This window comes from Thalassophryne amazonica, chromosome 1 (assembly GCF_902500255.1).
Source record: "Thalassophryne amazonica chromosome 1, fThaAma1.1, whole genome shotgun sequence".
Classification (NCBI taxonomy): Eukaryota; Metazoa; Chordata; class Actinopteri; order Batrachoidiformes; family Batrachoididae; genus Thalassophryne; species Thalassophryne amazonica.
In genome coordinates, this window is record NC_047103.1 from 162493560 (window position 1) to 162513575 (window position 20016).

General features: G+C 43.9%; 1 protein-coding gene across 1 annotated transcript; it reads right to left on the reverse strand.

Annotated features, from left to right (window-relative positions):
* Window positions 1-827: 827 nt before the first annotated feature.
* LOC117517278 (gap junction gamma-1 protein-like) lies at window positions 828-14842 on the reverse strand. Its single transcript, XM_034178237.1, has 5 exons — window positions 14672-14842; window positions 5568-5839; window positions 5234-5459; window positions 4462-5151; window positions 828-1003 (listed from the first exon to the last, which is right to left on the reverse strand). Exons 2-5 carry the CDS (start codon window positions 5805-5807, stop codon window positions 990-992), a joined length of 1170 nt encoding a protein of 389 aa, XP_034034128.1. The 5' UTR covers window positions 5808-5839; window positions 14672-14842; the 3' UTR covers window positions 828-989.
* Window positions 14843-20016: the final 5174 nt, after the last annotated feature.

Below are 20016 nucleotides of genomic sequence, written 5' to 3' on the forward strand. Positions count from 1 at the left end.
AGTATCAAGAAGGAATGTCGTACCAAAGTGAGATGATTACAGGATACAGCAACAGGCAGCTTCGTGGCAACGTTCATGTTCATTAAAGCTGCTCAACATCCACGATGAAGATTGTCATTTCTGTGGGGGGGGGGGGGGGGGGGTTCCCCCCAGCGGTAATCCATTCCCCTGGACACGCGCCTTCGCTTGTGCCGGAGCGCAGAGGCACACAAGCCGTGGATGTTAAGGATGGAAAATCTGTCAGCAAACAGGAATGTCAAACTGAAAAGTTCAAGGATGGAATTTCAGCGTTGATGGCAGCCCACAAGACGCACGTTTCCAGCTGGTTTACCAGAGAAAAAAAAAAAAAAAACCCACACAACCACCCACAAAAAAGAGAAATTATTTAAAAACTTTCCACAGTGTCCAACGGTGAGTCACGTTAAAGTCTGCGAACATTTAGCAGTGGTGTGCCGCGGCCGACGCTCATCGTGCCAAAGTAAATGTGGCGCTGCGGTGGCTGCGCTCAGAAAGGTCGGTTGCAGACTTCACAGGAGGAGGATGGTGACAAAGAATTCAAGCATTTCCCAGGTAAACACTTTGGCCAATTAGAGTAACTATACAAAAGGCTGTCAGACGTTCCTCAAACAGTGTGGCGTCTCCAAAACAAGCACTAACCACCTGCACAAACGCGACTCGCCCAGCACAAGTTCAGCCCACGCTGCAGATGAGCTTTTGGCGTTTTGGTGGAAAAAAAAAAAAAATCTGTGCTGGTGGCAGGACTTCAAGTTTAACATGGTGGAGATGAACAGTCATCCTGTTTGAGCCTGATAAGCAGCAGTTCTCTTTTTTGTAATTTGGACAAACCCTTAATACTGAAAGGCACTTGTTTAAAGATGCACACACACACATACAGTTTGCACTCCCTCAGTGGTCTGACTGCATTCCCACATGAACCCTCCCACCCCCACCTCGCATTTAAGGTCGGCAGGAACAGGAAGGATGGACGCTCAGGCGTGGATCCCTAAGAGACAAACAGAAAAATACCACACTTGAGTCCTCAGAAGCAATTTTAGCCACTGAAAAACAACAAGAGGCACTCAAATTTCAGATGTTCTGCTGCAATACTGTTAGGTCTTGAATGTGAGGTTTCAAATCCAGAATTACAGAGTTCATATGCATTTGGAGAAAACTGCAGAAATTGGAGGAGAATAGAACCTTAACACATTTGTGTCACCACATTATAGACTTTATATCCACAGTGTGAATAACCAGAGCAATCCAGAGTATTTATTGACCGTTATGGGAGGGGGCACCTTCATTATACAATATATTCATACCCCCCCCCCCCCCCCCCCCCCCCCCAAAAAAAAAGTGTTGCAAACACACACAGAAACAGCTGTTGCTGACATACAGTGCAACATTCTCTGGAGTGCAGATGGAATCTCATGCGATTGAGAATCTGGGTCTGATCTGGATCATCTTTAAGGATGACCATGATGCCGGACTTTGTGATTAATTGGCGTTACCTGAGAATCCTGTTTTAAAGTTTACACAACCAAATGTGTGCTAAAAATAGTTAATTTATCCCCTATCTTTGTCAATTGACACAGTTATGAATTCAGCCTTCTTTATAAACACTGGTCAACATGAATTTTCTTGCATGCAGTTTTTCAACAAATTTTGGGGCGCCGAATCCCAATCTGGTGTTTGTTTTTGCCAATCACATCACGTTTTTGAGATATGAAGAGATATTTCTTGCATCGCATTGAAGCAAAAGCTGCAGTCTCTCACTCCTGTTCGGCACCGTAAACAATATTACGGCTCTCGTTCACGTTTCGTGAACCTGGTTTAAAAACTATTCTTTAGAAGCTGCTTTTGTGCAGGATTAGTGGTGTCAAACTTGTGAGTGAATGAGCAACTTCTGCGTAATCCATCTATAAGGAATGTGCAGATTGCAAAAAGAAAAAAAAAATGTGATGTGATAGAGGAAATTATATAATGGCTGAGTGGATCCTTGTCATTTGATTGGTGCTTTGTATGTCACGCGACATGGATTAATTCATCCCATTTGTCTTGCATTGCATTTAGAGTGCAGTTTGGTTCCATACATTTGGTACCATTGCACCCTACACAAGGACACTGGGGCCACAGGTCAGATTACCACCAGGTTGTGTTCATCTGGAAATTCTATCTGAACCAAGATGACCACATACTTATAGATTATATACTTGTTCTACCAAACTCCCCTAGTGACTTGATGCACACCAGCAGATTGGCTGTTAGTAAGTCAAGTCTGGAAGGATGTGCTGGTGCTGCACTTTGCCGCATTCACGACACCACAGGACCAAACGTTGGTCCTGCATGGAAACCACCCAGGCAGACAACCAGTCCATTCCCACATTTAAAATAACCATCTATCCACCATAGCCAAGCGGTCATCTCCTTGGCCTTCTCCAGCTGCTGGGGTCCTCAAAACAGTCTCTTAATAAAATCTTGCTTGATACAAAGTCACTCCAGCAGTATCCAAGGATGAGTGTGATGAGACCTGAGATCACTGGTTATTGTTCTAATCTCACAACCATACTGTAAGACAGGCAGCACCAGGACAGTCATTCATCTGCAAATATATCGGCGTCAGACACCTCTGCCCGGCGACCTCATGAGTTATAATTACTCAAGAGCTAACACCCCTGTTCCACAAGATGCCATTCTATTACAATCCCCCGTGATCCAGAAAAGTGCAAAAACGGGATGAAACTGCTTATTCTGTTGTAACAGTATATCTTCCCTCCACCCTCACCCACTGTATAGCGAGTCTGCTGCAGTATTATCACACATTTCATTTCAATTTATATAGCACCAAATCACAGATTTGCCTCAAGGCGCTTCACACAAGTAAAGTATAACCTTACTAAACCCCCAGAGCAACAGTGGTAAGGAAAAACTCCTGAGGAAGAAACCTCAATTAGACCAGACTCAAAGGGGGGACCCTCTGCTTGGACCATGCTACAGACAAATTGCAGCACAATTCACAAAACGAACATACAGGAAATGCTGTTGGCACACAGGATGCGTCTGGAATTTCATCCTCCATTCTGAAGTGTCTGACCCCTTGTTTGTGTAAATTCGCTCCATTCACATCTATAATTTCTTCCCTGATTATTTGATTTATATTATGATTTGGTAGCAAGTCTGCTGTAGCATTACCACCCACTTCATCCTACCCAGATTAACACATAGCTGAAACAACATTTTCATCCTCCATTCTGAAGTGTCTGAAACCTTTTTTGTGTAAATTCTCTCTTACTTCCCACCCCATCATGGTCAGATGTTCTACCACATTTCAGGTTGTCAATCAGGTCCATATATTTGTAGAGTATATTTGGAAGAGGGATTTAAAGATAATTCAGAATAGGAAATATTACTGTTGTAGATATCTATAGATACATACAAAAAATACCAATATCGTTCACCGTCAATCAAACTGTGCTTCATCTGGGACCATAAAACATCTATGGAATATAGAGTTTAAAAGGGTGCTCTATCCTGATTGGGCCTTATCGAGGTTTGAGTAATCTTTAATCAGTGCTGCCATGTAGAAATGTTGCCTTTCGGGGGGGGGGGGGGGGGGAATATACTGTTAGACCGGCATGCCTCCTATCAGGCTGGCTTATAAAGTGCATACCTGTCAACCCACTCAAAAACAAGAGTAAAGCTGTGCCCAGCTACATCCTCAGCCAGAACCTCAGCAAACGCTACTTATGCTTTATGTTACTTATGCAAGCAGTGCTCCCTCAGAGTGCCCCATTCAGAGGTCTGAAATGGATTGATGCTGTTAAGACTATGAACACCCAAACATATCCGCGTAATGACGCAGATCTGGCGAATCTTTACTAAATTTTTTTTAAACAGCTTGAAAATTTCACTCCGATTTAAAAACTGGTGCTGGTGATTTTTTTTTTTTTTTACCAATTTATTTTCATTTATAGAGTGCCAAATCACAGCAGAGTTGCCTCAAGGCACTTCACACAAGTAAAGTCTAACCTTACTAACCCCCAGAGCAACAGTGGTAATGAAAAACTCCCTCTGAGGAAGAAACCTCAAGCAGACCAGACCAAAGGGGTGACCCTCTGCTTGGGCCATGTTACAAACAAATTACACAACATTTACAAAACGAATATACAGGAAATGCTGTTGGTGCACAGGACAGGAGGGTCTCCAGCACAAATACAAATGGTGATGGCGGCAACTTCCATGTTTGTCCACTACTGACAAGAGATGGATCAATAATTTATTGTGATGCGTCCCGATTTGCTACTCGGGATGAAATAGGAAAGAACAGTGCTCTATGAATAGGGGTATTAACACGCAGTTTTCAAACTCGGTGAAAGGTTTCAGTCTGATAACAGTCTGACAAACAAGTCGCGTGTGAGCATTTTACCAATTCTTTAGATGTGATGGTGTCTAAGGTTGTTTTACCTTTCACGCTGTCCTCTCCATGTTTTTCATGGGCGAAGTTGAGGCGGTTCTGCTCAGCAGCAGTCTGTGCTGCCGTGTTCACGTCGGGGCTACTGCTGCGAGAAGGGCTCCCTTCGTCTGCCTGGTATGCCAGGTCCAGGTGCTGCTGTGCCAGTTTCAGATGCCTCCGTAGTCGCTCCAGCTCCTTGGACGAGGGTCCGTCATCCCTAAAGCTATGCCTCCCAGAGTCACCCAAAGGTGAGTCCCTCAGGTCTCCTTTCAGCTTCTCCTTTTTCATGGTGGCATGGTATCCTGGTGGGGCCGTCGCCAAGGTCCTCTGATGGCACACAGAAGGGGTTGGGCGGGAATGTGAACCATGCGCAGCTCGCCTGCGGAAGCTGTCTCGGACACCTCCGACTCCCAGGTGGAAAATTTCCCCAACAGTAAGCAGCAGGCAGAGGAAAGACACCACGTACATCACCAGCAGGAAGATCGTCTTCTCCGTGGGACGTGACACAAAACAGTCCACCGTGTGCGGGCACGGCGAGCGAGTGCAGATGTATAAAGGGATCACTTCAAACCCATACAGGATGTACTGACCGAAGAGGAAGGCAACCTCAAAGGCGGTACGGAACAGCAGCTGGCACACGTACATTTTCATCATGCCATCACGGAGGATCCGACGGCGTCCATCATGCTTTTTCTCCGTACCTTTAAAAAAAAAAAGAACACAATACAAGCAGGTTAGACTCATGTGGTGAGCATCACCACCCAGTACAAGTCTCTGCCCTACTTTTAACAGTTTTGTCGGGTTTCTCTGGCTCAATCTCATCAACAATCATGGGGTCTTCTTCGCCGTTGTCTTCCGCCTCCTCATAGTCTCGAGCTGCCCCCCGGTTGACTATTGGCATCCTCTTGTGCTTCTTCTGAAGCGGCTGGTACTCCATGTCAACCATGCGGCCGATCTTGTGTATGGCATACCCAAGGTACATAATAGTGGGCGTGGTGATCGTGATCACCTGGATAACACATTGAACACGTGCGCTTCATGTAGTTCAACTTGACGACTGGCTAAAGACAAAAAAATCGAGTAAACTTCTCATGTACCACATTTCTGGATTGCTCACCTGGAAAACCCAGAATCGGACATGCGATAGCGGTGCAAATGCGTCATAGCACACATTCTCGCATCCAGGCTGTTGGGTGTTGCAGACGAATTTACTCTGTTCATCGTAGTAGATAGTTTCGCCCCCGACGGCCGTCAGCACGATGCGGAAGATGATCAGCACAGTCAACCAGATCTTCCCCACGAAGGTGGAGTGGTTGGAGATCTCATCCAGCAAACGGGTCAGGAAGCTCCAACTCATGGTGCCAAGAGGAGCGGTGAGCTAAATCGAGTCTGCAAGGCAAAGACAACATGATTACTGGGAGTGCTTATTCTCTTGAAACAATGTCTGTTAGCTACGATCCAAAAAAAAAAAAAAAAAAAACACACGAGGTTTTTTTTTTTTTTTTTTATAAAGGCTGGTTCACCAGCTTCTGGTCAGCAAATGAACAGGTTACTGAAAGTATCAGTCAAACTGAGCTCAAGTCTCACTCATTTGGAGTGAGACTCGTGCTTAAAATCGTGCTTAAAATCAGTCCTGTCAGATTCAACATGTCATGCTCGCTGTCATGCTCATGCATGACATTCTGAAACATTTCACCGCGATGACCTGCAAGACAAGAGTCAGTGGAAAATAACTCCTTGAGCGTATCAACTTGAGAGCTCTGGATTAAGCACAAATAGAAAGAAAGTGTGAACACTAATTTTTTTTTTAACCATTATAAAAGGAAAAAATAAAGCACATTAAATAAATTTATATTATAGTAAAATCTGCCCTTACTAATGCATTCTATTATTTTGACATTGATATTTAATCAATTTATGTGAGGTAGAAATGTGTTTTCACAGCAACTTTAAAGAGCATAATTTTAGAAAAGGTTGAACGCAGTGCCATTTTTAAAAAATCGTGATCATATCAGCCCCAACCAGTCCCAGCAGAAGACTGCCCCTCCCTGAGCCTGGTTCTGCTGGAGGTTTCTTCCTGTTAAAAGGGAGTTTTTCCTTCCCACTGTAGCCAAGTGCTTGCTCACAGGGGGTCGTTTTGACCGTTGGGGTTTTACATCATTATTGTATGGCCTTGCCTTACAATATAAAGCGCCTTGGGGCAACTGTTTGTTGTGATTTGGCGCTATATAAAAAAAAAATTGATTGATTGATTGATTGATATTCTAATTTGAGTAATATTGATTGTTCCTCTTCTCCTCCCAGGTCATACAGCCAACTTCCAGCTTGACCCCAGCATCACACTTACAGGATTTAGTTTGACAAAAGGTCAAAGTCATTGGGTTCAAAAGGTCATAATTTTGATTTTTTTTTTTTTTTTTTTATGCGGATGTCCACCATACATGGCACACATATGTTGAGTTCAGGAATGGCCCAGCCCTGATTTGAAACAATGTGGCACAAAGTTAGGCAGATTCCAGAATTGCCATGGCAAGGTCAGCACAGCTCAAAGGTCAAGGTCACCAGGCTCAACTGTCAGATTGCCATAGCTCTTCTAGTCTTCACACCTGTGAATATTATTATTATTATAAAAGCAATTTAAACATGTAAAACCCCAAGACTGTCCGACATCTTTACATGCCATTGTATGTTCACATTACCAGCTGAAGCGACTAGAAACAGATTTCTGAGATGTTTAATAGAAATAAATATAACCATCCATCCATCCATTTTCTTCCGCTTTATCCGGAGTCGGATAAAGCAGCAGCTCAAGCAAAGCCGCCCAGACCTCCCGATCCACACACACCTCCCCCAGCTCCTCCGGGGGAACCCCAAGGCGTTCCCAAGCCAGCCCAGAGATGTAATCTTTCCAGCGTGTCCTGGGTCTTCCCCGGGGCCTCCTCCCAATGGGACGTGCCCGGAACACCTCTCCAGTGGGGCATCCGGAAAAGATGCCCGAGCCACCTCAACTGACTCCTTTCAACGTGGAGGAGCAGCAGCTCGACTCCGAGCTCCTCCCGAGTGACCGAGCTCCTCACCCTATCTCCAAGGGAGCGCCCAGCCACCCTGCGGAGGAAACTCATCTCGGCCACTTGTACCCGCGATCTCGTTCTTTCAGTCATGAGCCAAATCTCATGACCATAGGTGAGGATCGGAACGTAGATCGATTGGTAAATCGAGAGCTTTGCCCCCCTACTCAGCTCTCTCTTCACCACGACGGTCCGATACAGTGACCGCATCACTGCAGATGCTGCACCGATCCGTCTATCGATCTCACGCTCCATCTGTCCCTCACTCGTGAATAAGACCCCGAGATACTTAAACTCCTCCACTTGAGGCAAGGACACTCCACCGACCTGAAGAGGGCAAAGCACCTTTTTCCGGTCGAGAACCATGGCCTCGGATTTGGAGGTGCTGATTTTCATCCCGGATGCCTCACACTCTGCTGCAAACCGCCCCAGTGCACGCTGAAGGTCCTGATTTGACGAAGCCAACAGAACCACATCATCCGCAAACAGCAGAGACAAGATTCTGTGGTTCCCAAACCAGACCCCCTCTACACCCTGGCTGCGCCTAGAAATTCTGTCCATAAAAATAATGAACAGAACCGGTGACAAAGGGCAGCCCTGGCGGAGGCCAACGTGCACTGGAAACAGGTTTGACTTACTACCGGCAATGCGAACCAAGCTCCTGCTGTGGTCATACAGGGACTGGATAGCCCTTAGCAAAGGACCCCGGACCCCGTACTCCTGGAGCACTCCCCACAGGGTGCCCCGAGGGACACGGTCGAACGCCTTCTCCAGATCCACAAAACACATGTGGACTGGTTGGGCGAACTCCCATGAACCCTCGAGCACCCGATGGAGCGTGTAGAGCTGGTCCAGTGTACTGCGACCAGGACGAAAACCACAGTGCTCCTCCTGAATCCGAGGTTCGACCATTCAGGCTGAGCCCGGCCGGGCCCCACAAGGCCGGGCTCAGCCCGAAGGAGCAACGTGGGCCTGCCCTCCTTTGGGTTCACCACCTGCAGAGGGGGCCATGGGGGGTCGGGTGCAGAGAGGATTGGGTGACGGTCGAAGGCAGGTGGCCCGGCGGCCCGGTCCATGCTCATAGCCCCTGGCTGTTGGGATGTGGAATGTCACCTCGCTGGGGGGCAAGGAGCCTGAGCTTGTGCGGGAGGTTGAGAGATACCGACTAGAGATAGTCGGGCTCACCTCCACGCACAGCTTGGGCTCTGGTACCCAACTCCTGGAGAGGGGCTGGACGCTAAATATAACTAATTCTAACCAAACTCATTCAAGTGCTCCCACACATAGAAGTACACAAAAATCAGATGAAAACAGTCAGGTCACTTCAGCCCATAATTTAAATGAAGCGAGAGTTTTGATAAACTGGCGATGTGCCGCAGTGAGCCGCTGCTCCAAACAGCAGGTAGAAGAACTTGTTTCGCTGCAGTTCTCTCCATCACTCCAACATTCCATCACATCAGCTGCTTAAACAGATTCCAAAGTACCGACGGGTCCGTCACAGCAAGCTGTGATTAGACTTGCAGGCGTTGTCATAGTAACCAGTAATCAGCTTTATTGCTCCTGCGGGAGTAAAATTTGTATGACGGACCGGCGGTTTCTAGAATGCTGGAAAGGCATCATTTGGACAACAAAGAAAGGATTCTTAATCTCCAACAAACTAGAAGGGCAGCCAGCGAGCCAAGAATAGCTTTAATTTGAACCGCAAACCAAATTTCCAGCCTTTGGTTCACTCCACAGGACAGAGCAGAGGATCACTGACCTTTGACCCCGACTCCTCGTCTGTGATCCTGTTTGCTTTGGATTCTTTGACATTACGAGTTTGTTGCCGTCACTCTGTCTGGCCTCAGTCCTGGAGTTATCAAAGGACAGATCCAGACCTTTTACCCTGATCACAGAAGTCAGGTTTAAAAATCAAAGCTCAATCATTTAAGACATGATCAATGATTAACCCTTTGATCTGGATCAGGACAAAATAATTAAACTCTTCTTTGAGCCAAAGTCCAACATGTCCACAAAATTACACTCAATTCTTTTCAATGCTAGAAGAGCGTGCATGCATCCACACACACACACACACACACACACACACACACACACACACACACACACACACACACACACACACACACACACACACACACACACACACCAAAGAAAACTTCCACCTCTCGAAAATAAATGCGTGAACAATATTCGATCATTATACCTGCTCACTTTAATTTTCATTCACAGAACATCATTAACTTTGGACGTCACGCACAGTTTTTGACGGCAAGTTGTTTACACCGAAGCGTTCAGAGCGCCTTGTTCTCACCCTTCCTGTTACCAAAAAATTTTTTATAGCCACACTTCATGTCTCATTAATACAGATCCACCTTCAGCTTTATTTCACCCTCCTGCTGCTGCTGCAAAAAAACCCCCCAAAAAAACAAAAAAAAAAACACATCTGAACGTGCACTGGAGCAGAACGTGCACACCTAACTTCATGAACCAGAAAACTGATTTCCCAACATCACAAAAACAGACAAGCTTACTGAGGCTTAGAAACATGCTGCTGCTGCTGCTGCCGCCACACACACACACACACAAAATATGCCAAGTTTAAAACCTTAAAACAAACCATTACATATCCATAAATGTGCCTCTGTGTATGAAGAATTCACCGAGAATTGTGCAACAAACACCAAAACCAATTTAAAAAGCTGAATTTTAAGTCAAATTTTGTCATCGCCACACAGGTCATGTGACCAGACTTCATAAGCAGGATTACTGAAAATATTCAGCAGATTCACATGAAAACTTGTGGAATGATCAATATTCTGGATTCAGTTCTCAAAATCTAATGAACTGGTTTTGAAGAAACCAGTCAATCACACATAAACCATGCAATTATGTAAAATTCATGCAGATCAGGACATAGGTGTAGGAGGTGGTGGGGAGGGGGGGCAACCCCCCCGGGCTCGGCACAATGCTTAAATTCGAGCAGATAGGCTGGGAAATTAGGGCATGGGCCATGTAGACTCTGAATTCAGAATAGAATGACCTAAAGTGTCAGACTTATTTTCACAATTAATGTAAACAATCAAACCGCTATTTGGTCACCAATATAAATATGGGTATATAAATATATGGTAATTTAAAGAGTCATGGGGGTTTCTGAAATTCGGGCAAATTTGGTGTCGCCCCCCCAAATGGACCCCACCTCCTACGCCTATGGATCAGGATCAGAATCCAGATTTATTACAGCAAAAAAAAAAAAAAAAAAAAAAAAAAAAAAAAAAAGAATGTTGCAGTGAAAGAAAATTCTGATTTTTAGAAAATGGGGCAACAAACAATGTTAATGGGTAAGAAGAGGAAGGAAAAAAATAAAGCTTGTTCAGCCTTGAACTGAAGCACACTGTTCCAGCTACAAATGTGTCTTGGAACAATAACATGACAGTTAAAAAACACGAGTGAGATAATCAGAACACAGTTTGCTGACAAACATGCTCAGGAGATTTGCTTTTCAGCTAGCTACTTGCTAACAACGTCAGCAGAGCAAGACCGCCTCATGAGCAGCTAGCAAGCTACTTAGCTAACTTGATCATGCACCAGTAATGTTAATTATGACTAGAGATTAGTTTGTTTTTAGTTATTAGTAATTAATTTAGTAATTAATTTAGTAATTAGTTATTAGTAATTAGTTTGTTTTTGGAGAAAGTGGATTTATAGTTCACAAAGAATATGACAGCTAGCTAATATGTTAAACACATTCTGGACAAAACTGCCTGTGATTGACAGACATGAGCTGATTGTTTAGTTTGCCAAATTCACTGGCTGCAGAAAGACAGAAAACATTTTAGTTTTTTTTTTTTTTTTTTTTATAAAGTGTGCTTGCTAGCAGGTTGGATAGATTCTGTAAAATTCTGACAAAACAACCCTGAAATTTGATTGACTATATCAATATTTCACACATATTGGCTTCTTGCTGTGGGACACACCTGCATATTTGTCTTAAAGTATTCAAGTTGGATTTTCTCCAAATGGAAGTGTTTAAATGTCACAACTTGACCAAACCCATGGCAGCACTAATAATTTTTGCAACACAAGAAAAGCTTTTCCAAGTCAGCCTGCAGAGCCACAGTCCGAGTTTATCCATTTGTCCAAATTTGCCATATTGAGGCTTCAAATCCTGCAAAACCTCGGAGAGGTCGCTGCGCAGCGAGATCTCAGTAACATTGAGAACTGCATTGAGATACTCTGATCACACTGCACTTTAACCGCTGCACACAGACAACACCATTAACATTGCAACATAAAACTATTTTTGGGTGATTCTTTAACTACGGGTACTATTGGCCTTGTAAACGTAATTTCCACCACACCATTGCCTTACAATATAAAGCGCCTTGGGGCAACTGTTTGTTGTGATTTGGCGCTATATACATGTGCTCTGATGTCACTGTTTATCTCCATAGAAACGATCAAAAGTCTGGGTGTGGGACAAGCACAAAACGGCAATATTTGCATATAATGATGCTGAAAAAGTCATCATAGACTACTAGAACAAATTTCTTAAAACACTTTCATTGTAAAGATAACTATAAAAGTGTGAAATTTCCCCTTTTTTCTGTTTTTCATACAATATGATCAAAGGACATAAGTGCCCGTAGTCTAAGAATCACCCTTTTATATTGTGCCTAAAACTCTCGTGAATATATTCTCTGGGTTTATAGACGTTGCTACTGCGTTTATACATGGGAGAATCACAGGCTGTCCCTCCGTTATTTTCAATGGGAGCTGCTGTGAGCTACGATCGCTTCCTGTTGTTCTGGGGGAAAGTGAAGTTTGCTCTTTAACGGCTTGATTATTGTTATTTACAACACTGTTTGTCCTCTTTGTTCCAGACTAATATATATGTCTGAAATTCAGTTTGCGTTTATTAGATTCTATGCAGATTAAACGTAGCAGACACAGATTATTTGTTATAATTGTTTTAGCAAGTTTTCAGGGTATCATACAGCAGTCTCTTATTAACGTGACGAAAAGCATAAAAAAAATTAAATTTTTGTAGTATAATATTAATTTACAATTGTCATGTGGATTCTTTATATGTTGTTTGACTGCAGCAACTCTGGCACGCAAGGGATTATGGGATACGTCAATAGGGCGAATGATTGTTGCGGTTACAGTATTCTGTGCGATACGTAAATTGGAAATCTTACCGAATTCAGCATAACCTTGTCAGAATTCTGGTACTCCACAACATGCCTCTTCAGTGCTCAAAGAAATGGCTCAGAAGTAGGTGTGTTCAAATTTCAAAATGTAAATCGTAACACGAAACGATGTAAGATTTATAAGGACGGGGGGGAGACCAAAGATTGCAAGGTTGCCCAGTACCCAAGGCATCAGGTTACAAGCTTCATTCCAACACTGGAAGTGTTTCAGCTCCTTTCTAGATTCACAAGTGCAAAGGTTTGTCCCGATTTTCATACTGTGTGGAACAGCAGCACTTCCAACACCGTTTTCGCATCACGGCACAAACCAGGAGCTCAGTATCTTTGAGACACCCTTTGCTCCCAGTAAATGGAGCAGAACAGAAGTTAGGAAACAAAGAAATTCTGGCCCTTTTGAACACCAGTGTAACCATTTCCTTGGTACAGCAGGCGTTCCAGCTCAGTCAGTGTCGTGGTCACAAACCAACATCCAGCTGGTTAATGTGACGGGAAAGAAGGCAGCGATGTCATTCTGGACCCAGATGGGAAACCAGGTGATGTACGAATTCTGGTTTGCCAACATCCATGGCTTGTGCATTCTTGATTTGGTTACAATGACCAACTCGTGGTGCACGTCAGCAGTGGAGTTCATACAACCGACTGTAGAGGAACTGAGTTTGCTCAGACCTCAGACACAAATTGAGGACAACTCATGCCATAAAACTGGCAACATGAGTCCAAAATCCCTTTTGGGGCAGGTGGCCCAGGATTTAAATATTTATTTCTGCTCCAAAGGTTGGAGATTTTAACTAGGGAGTGACTCTCTTTTGGAGCCACTCTCAAGTGGCCATTCAAAGAACTCTCAAGTTGTTCCACATTTGTGTTGGCTTCATTCCTAAACACCAAGAGGTTGGGGGTTGAAACCATCAAGTTTAGGTATTTGTTCCAATACCAGAAGTACTCAGTATCCATCCAAAAATGGCACTCAGTTGTGGGTGCAAAATATTCAGTTTGTCCACATTCTGCACTGAAAACAGATCTGTACACAAAATCTGTGGAGCTTAGTCCAAAAAAAACAACAACAAAAAAACTGAACACTCAAATCCAGCTTGATTTTTATCTGTAGGTGGATTGAGTTCAGACTCCTGCAGGAGAAATCTCTCAAAGTGTCTCCGGCCTCAACACCAGCAGACATTTAAAAGGTTAAACCCCTCGTTTAAAAAAAGAAAAGAGAAACAGACACACAAACCTTTTGCCCAAAGAGGAAAAGAAGTGTTCTTTCTCAGCCTCCTGAACAGCAGCTCCTGTGGACTGAAGTCAGCTCAGCTCATTTAGAGGCTTTTTAACTGCAGGAGATGATCCGGTCAAAGCAAAGGCGACTCAACATTCCTGACTAACCAAAAGCAGAAAGCTGGATTTTTTGGGGGGGTTCAGGGAGCAGACAGAGGACGCAGATTGGAGCCATTTGAAGTTTGAGGCCCTGCTGAGTCACACTGGAATTGTTTTGGAAATTGTGGGTATTTATGGAGGAAAACAGAATAGACAAATTTTAGGGGGGGGGGGGGGGGGCAAAATCTGATAGAGGATGAAAGTTTAGAAATAAGGAAATAAAAAGGGAGGAAATCTGCGTCATATTTGGTTTGTTTTGGCCACGTTGCGCATGTTCCATCTCTTTGCGCATTTTGTGCCACATGAATCAAACGCACGAACTTCTACAGTAACTTCTCCCTCACGGGAATGGAACTTCATTTTAACCACCTTCCCCTTCAATCGAGTAAATAAATAAGATAACTCACCGCTGTCCAGCGCCGCTCCAAACCTGTTGCGCACACAAAGCCCGTCTTTTAGATCCAACTTTTTAGTGACCGAACCATGTTTCCAGAGACATCTGAGGAGGACTGAAGCCGTGCGAAATGAGTCTCTGTGTCTGTGCGTGTGTGTGGGTGCCAAACACTCACCTCGTGCCGCGCGCGCGCGCGCCTTCTTTAATTGCTGGAGCAGGTTTTCTTAATTAACGCGCTGCGTCCTCGTCGGCGTCCGGCGCGCGTCTGAAGCCATTCAGGCCGTGTGCCCCCACGCGTCCGGGTCTCAAAAAGAAGAGCTGTGGACAAAATATCTGTGGCTCCTGGAGGCTCCTGCTCTCCTCCTCCTCGTGGAGAAGGAGGAGGCCCCTCGCATGAAACCTGAGCTCCAGGACGCGGACTACCGTTCTGTCCTGACCGCAAAGAGCTGCGGGGATCCGATTGCGCTTTTTTTAATACACGGACTTTATTCCAGTGAGGGACATCAAACCATCAAACAAAGGACACTGGTTTCACAGCACCCCCCCATAATGCCCATAACTTTTGTATTTATAGTGTATTCAGCATTGGTTTAATTAAAAAAAAATCTACATGGTGCTAAATGAGTGGAAGCCTGAGCAATCCTTGATTTTCATTATTATTATTACTGTTTAATTTTTTTATGTAGGCATGCTGGCAAAGGTGTCTATCAACAATTTAAAACACATCTAGATGGGTTTCCACCAATTGGAGGAAATATTGTCTCAGACAAAGGACAAGGTTTAAAAAACATGGTGCAAAAACATTTTCTGCTCTTTCTCTGCAACCAACAAGGATAGAGAGATGATGATCTAAAGTATTTGAGACTGATTGGTAACATGCAAAATGGGACATCGATCTGCAGTGTGCAGAACGCACAGGGTTTACATTAATTTTAATTTGGATTGGCATTATTGCATATGTATTGCATTTGTAGCTTTATTTCTTACAACGCAGCATTTTAATGAATATCACCCATCTACAAGGTGGACTAACTTGAAAAGTTTTGTGTTTCCTATAGCTGCTACTTCTGGAAGGCCACTGCTTGCATCTAGAATTAGAATGAAGATCTGAGCTGCGGACTCAGTTGCGTAGGAACCTTCCTTATCACTTTCCCACCAGTTGTTTAGGATTAAGGTTTAGTTTCTCAGAAGATTCCTTAAATTTTAACAGTAATTCTGAGAGGGTCCCTCATGCAGTTATTTCACACATTTTTGTAATTCTTACACAGTTTCAGTTATATGATCCGGGTTCACGTGCAAATCACCTGTGCTTTCGGTAATGACCTAAAGAACAAGGTCACAGATTCAAGTAATCCATCCATTTTCTGTACCAGCTTACTCCAATGAAGGGTCACAGGAGATACAAGTAATGAGAAATAAAAACATTTTGCATTATGATGGTGACACAAACTCCATCCCAATGTGTTAGCAAGCAGACGCTAATGGGATAATTAATATGATTGGACAGAACAAAGATAACTCACAGCAAATGCTTCTTGTTGCCATTCAGCAGGTGAAAACATGAAGTTGGAAGTTACCCAGTTAGAAATACCCGCTTCAGTGCAGAGCTAAACGTGTGCACATTTACACTTTTGAAAATGAGTTTATACAGTCAGCCTTACCTTATCCTAGCCATCCTCCTTTAACTTTGCCTGAGTGTCCCAGTTTCCCATACAGTACTCTGTGCTCACACTGCACAGAATGCCAAAACCTTACAGCACTTGGCACAATCTAAATAAAAGGAATGCACTGCAGTGATGCAAAAGTGAAAATAAAACTTTATTTTGAGAATTTAAAGCTGCAATTTGGTATTTTGCACTTGAGGAAACGGACCCAACTACCCCCACATCACAGTTTGGCCACCACTGGCCCGGCGGAGCAGTGCGTGACTGCAGTTTTTACATGAGGCGGTCCACCGTCCAAGACTTTAGCTGACTTCATCAAAACAGATTCCTCACTGGCGTGCACAGCGCAGCTGCAGAGGAGCTGGTCGGAGGTCAGCTCAGGCCAGATGTCCACGGTGTCCTGACTGCATGGACCAGGTCTGACTGTGTGGTCCTGGACCCGCATTTACTCGCGCTCTTAGGAGTGCTGCTATAGGGCTTGGCACCAGTAGGCAAATGAATGAAGACAATCCATAAAATCACAATCAGCTGAAGCTTGCCGACTGACGCGCTGCAAATGTTTATCGTGCTGCTCGTAATTCTGTGATCCCAGCTCAGGCAGCTGCAGCTGTAATGTTTAACAATTTGTTAGTAACTCGTTTAAATACTGTGGTTCTTTTGGATTCATGCACTGCAGCAGAGTCGTAAAAGCGCATGAAGCTTTCGGCCTGTGAATCCAGCTCCAGCAGTAAGGGGCTGACCTTTGACCTGCAAACTCTGGACCATGAAGTGAAAGCTCATGCTTTCAGGAGGAAGCGGCTCAGCAGGGACCAGCGGGGGAGAATGTCTGCCACGTGGGTGCAGCTGAAGGCGGTGCAAACATCTGCCAGCATGTGCGGGGCAGACACGGCGCCAGCTTGGGAAATAGTGCTGTGAAATCGGTTAGCGTAGCTTTCACACACCTGAGCCTGAAACGGACCCCATAACAAATGGTGTGTGTGAGCTTGAAAAACCACCGTTTTAAAGGTTTGTAACAAATTCTGGGGATCAACAACAGTCCCAGAAACACTCTGCACATCCTAATACCAGGACAACCAACTGGAAACGCAGCTGACCCATCTGCGCCTCCTGAAAACAGCAGTCTGTCTTACCCAGGCGTTCCCTCGGCCTTTTCCAGCTGCTGGCATCCTCAGCAGTGAGTCACCTGCATGCTGAACCATCCTTAGAGAAACAGCCATACACGGCCATGATGTCACAGTTAATGTGCCCCCCCAATGCAGAGAGTCCATACGCCTCATCGGTCCCCCGAAGAAACTGCTCATTTGACACAAAGACATGCCAGCAGTACCCAAGGATTCTGGAATTTCTAATGGGACATGTTACCAAAGGCACCTAGTCGTCTCCTTAGGTCACTGGTTAGCATCCAAGTCTCACAAGACAGGAAGCACCAGGGGCCTCGTGTACAAAGTGTGCGTATGCACAAAAACATGGCATACGTCCGTCTCAACGCTAATGTTCATCTGTATCAAAAGTGAAATGACCGTACTAATATGCGGTGCCCCACGCCAAGTTCATGGCTGGCGTACGCACATTTTTACAGCTATTGTTCCTCTGGTGACAAGTAGAGCTGGCGCTGGGAAACTGTTAATAGTGTGAAAACAAGAAGTCAGAGTGATGACCATACTGATTAACAATTAACACACACGTTTGCAATTGTACGAGTGGATATAAAAGCATGCGCAAAGTGATGAGGTATTAACAATGGCTTAGTGTTGTTAGAGGACCTTGCAAATAGTGCAATCCGACGTGAGCGTATATTTAGGAAACGCGAGGATTTACTTGCAAATGATGATCATTGGCTCATAAGCCAAATTCAATGACCAAGAACTGCAAATGGCCCAGAGTACAATCATCTGAATGTCATCCATGTATATCACATTCCCACATAAAAGCATAATTTACAGCGAAAGCTGGTTTCCTTAATGTAATCAGAACTATTGACTGCACATATAAAGGCACCATCACATGATGAATTTGTTTTTGTCAATAGGAAACAGTTTCATTCCATCAGTGTTCAAACCAGCGTGGGCACATTTGGGCATGTGAACATTCAAATGTTTTTTGTTGTTTCTTGATGGTGAAACTAGAGCTGGAAAGCTTCCTAACAGACCCCCGATTGTCTCCCTGTGTTCAGTATTGGTCAATTAACGCATGTGTAAAGTTGTGGATGTCACACAAGTGTCGGCAACGGCGCACCTCATTTTTTTTTTTTTACTTGTGTGTGTGCTGCTCTGAGCCCACAGCGTTTACAGCCTCATGCACACATGCTCCCCCTCACTTCTTTCCGTTTATTATTTATCCCTTTTAGCAGGGTATCAAATAAACTATCCCTGCATGTCTTCACTTCATTTCCACTCATCTGTATCTCACACTTGGTATTGTTTCTTTTATTTGGTCATGTGTAATGACCAAACAGAGGGGAATCCCAGGGTCTATTTACATGAATTTGCATATTTAAATAGGGACATGGAAAGGGAGGAGCTTGGTGCGTGTGCATGTGCGCTCAATTCCACGTCGATTGGGATGTACAAACAGAACGTTCCTGGATCCCTACGTGTGCACACTTTGATACATCTGAATTTTTTTGTGCTTACGCCATGTTTCAGTATTAAATCCACACAAGTCTTTGTACATGAGGCCCCTGGAGTTTTGTTAATGCATCAGTTTCAAAATATTAAACAAAGGAACACATTTTCAAAAGCTTTAAACATTAAATGAAACAACAGCATTTGGAAATGAATAATTTTTTAAGTAACTGATTTAGTGTTTTCAGTAAAAGGACTGCATTTATGTAACACTTTTCCATCTGCATCAGAAGCTCAAAGCGCTTTGCAATTATGCCTCACCTTCACCCATATGTCAGAGAGCTGGCATGCAAGGTGCTCACTACACACCTGGAGCAACTAGGGGACTAAAGACCTTGCCCAAGGGCCCTTAGTGATTCTCCAGTCAGGCTGGGTTTTGAACAGAGGATCCTACATTCTGAAGCCTAGTGCAGCGGATAACTGAAAAAAATGGTTCAAATGGTGATGCAAGAACCAAACTTGGCACACATACTCCTTAGACATTACTCTTTTAAAAATGCCGGGTACCCACATGAACTTTCAATAGGCGGCCAAGAAGGGGTCAATTGAAGTGTTGCACAGGGGTCAAAATTTAAAAATGCTCCAATCATATTGAAAGGTATTCCATATTATTTGTCTGATCATAAAGAGTCCAAAAAGGTATAGTTTGGACTATCTGTGAATGAATGGTCTGGAGTTATGGGGTAAAAACAGCAAGAACACTGAGAAAGGTCAGTTTCAGTTTGTACAGGGATCAAAAGTTAAAGTTGCTCCAATTTTGGTAAAAAGTGGTGCAAATTACTGGTTGAGCTAATAGGATTAATAAATGGAATAGTTTTGACTGTGTTGCGTGCTTGGTTTGCAAAGTAAAGGTTAAACAATATCAACATCCATTGGATTCTATGACGTGACATATGCTACCCTGTAACATGATAACTAAGCATGATACATGATGCAAACTATTCCTTTTTAAAACCGTATTCACCCAACTAATAATTTGCAGCACTTTTTACCAAAATTGGAGCAACTTTTGACCCCTGTACAAACAAACTGACCTTTGTCACTGTTCTTGCTATTTTTAGCCCATAACCCCGGAACATTCATTCACAGACAGTACAAACTATACCTTTTTGGAATCTTTATGATCAGACAAATAATATGGAATACCTTTCAATATGATTGGAGCATTTTAAAATTTTGACCCCTGTGTAATTCTTCAATTGACCCCTTCTTGGCCGCCTATTGAAAGTTCA

Bases quoted from the DNA above. Each gene is read 5' to 3' on its own strand.
- LOC117517278 (XM_034178237.1), bottom strand. From the start codon at position 5,807: ATGAGTTGGAGCTTCCTGACCCGTTTGCTGGATGAGATCTCCAACCAC. The intron at 5,460-5,567 runs GTGAGCAATCCA...TGTGTTATCCAG, and splicing joins TCCGATTCTGGGTTTTCCAG to GTGATCACGATCACCACGCC. The intron at 5,152-5,233 runs GTAGGGCAGAGA...TTTTTTTTAAAG, and splicing joins ACCCGACAAAACTGTTAAAA to GTACGGAGAAAAAGCATGAT.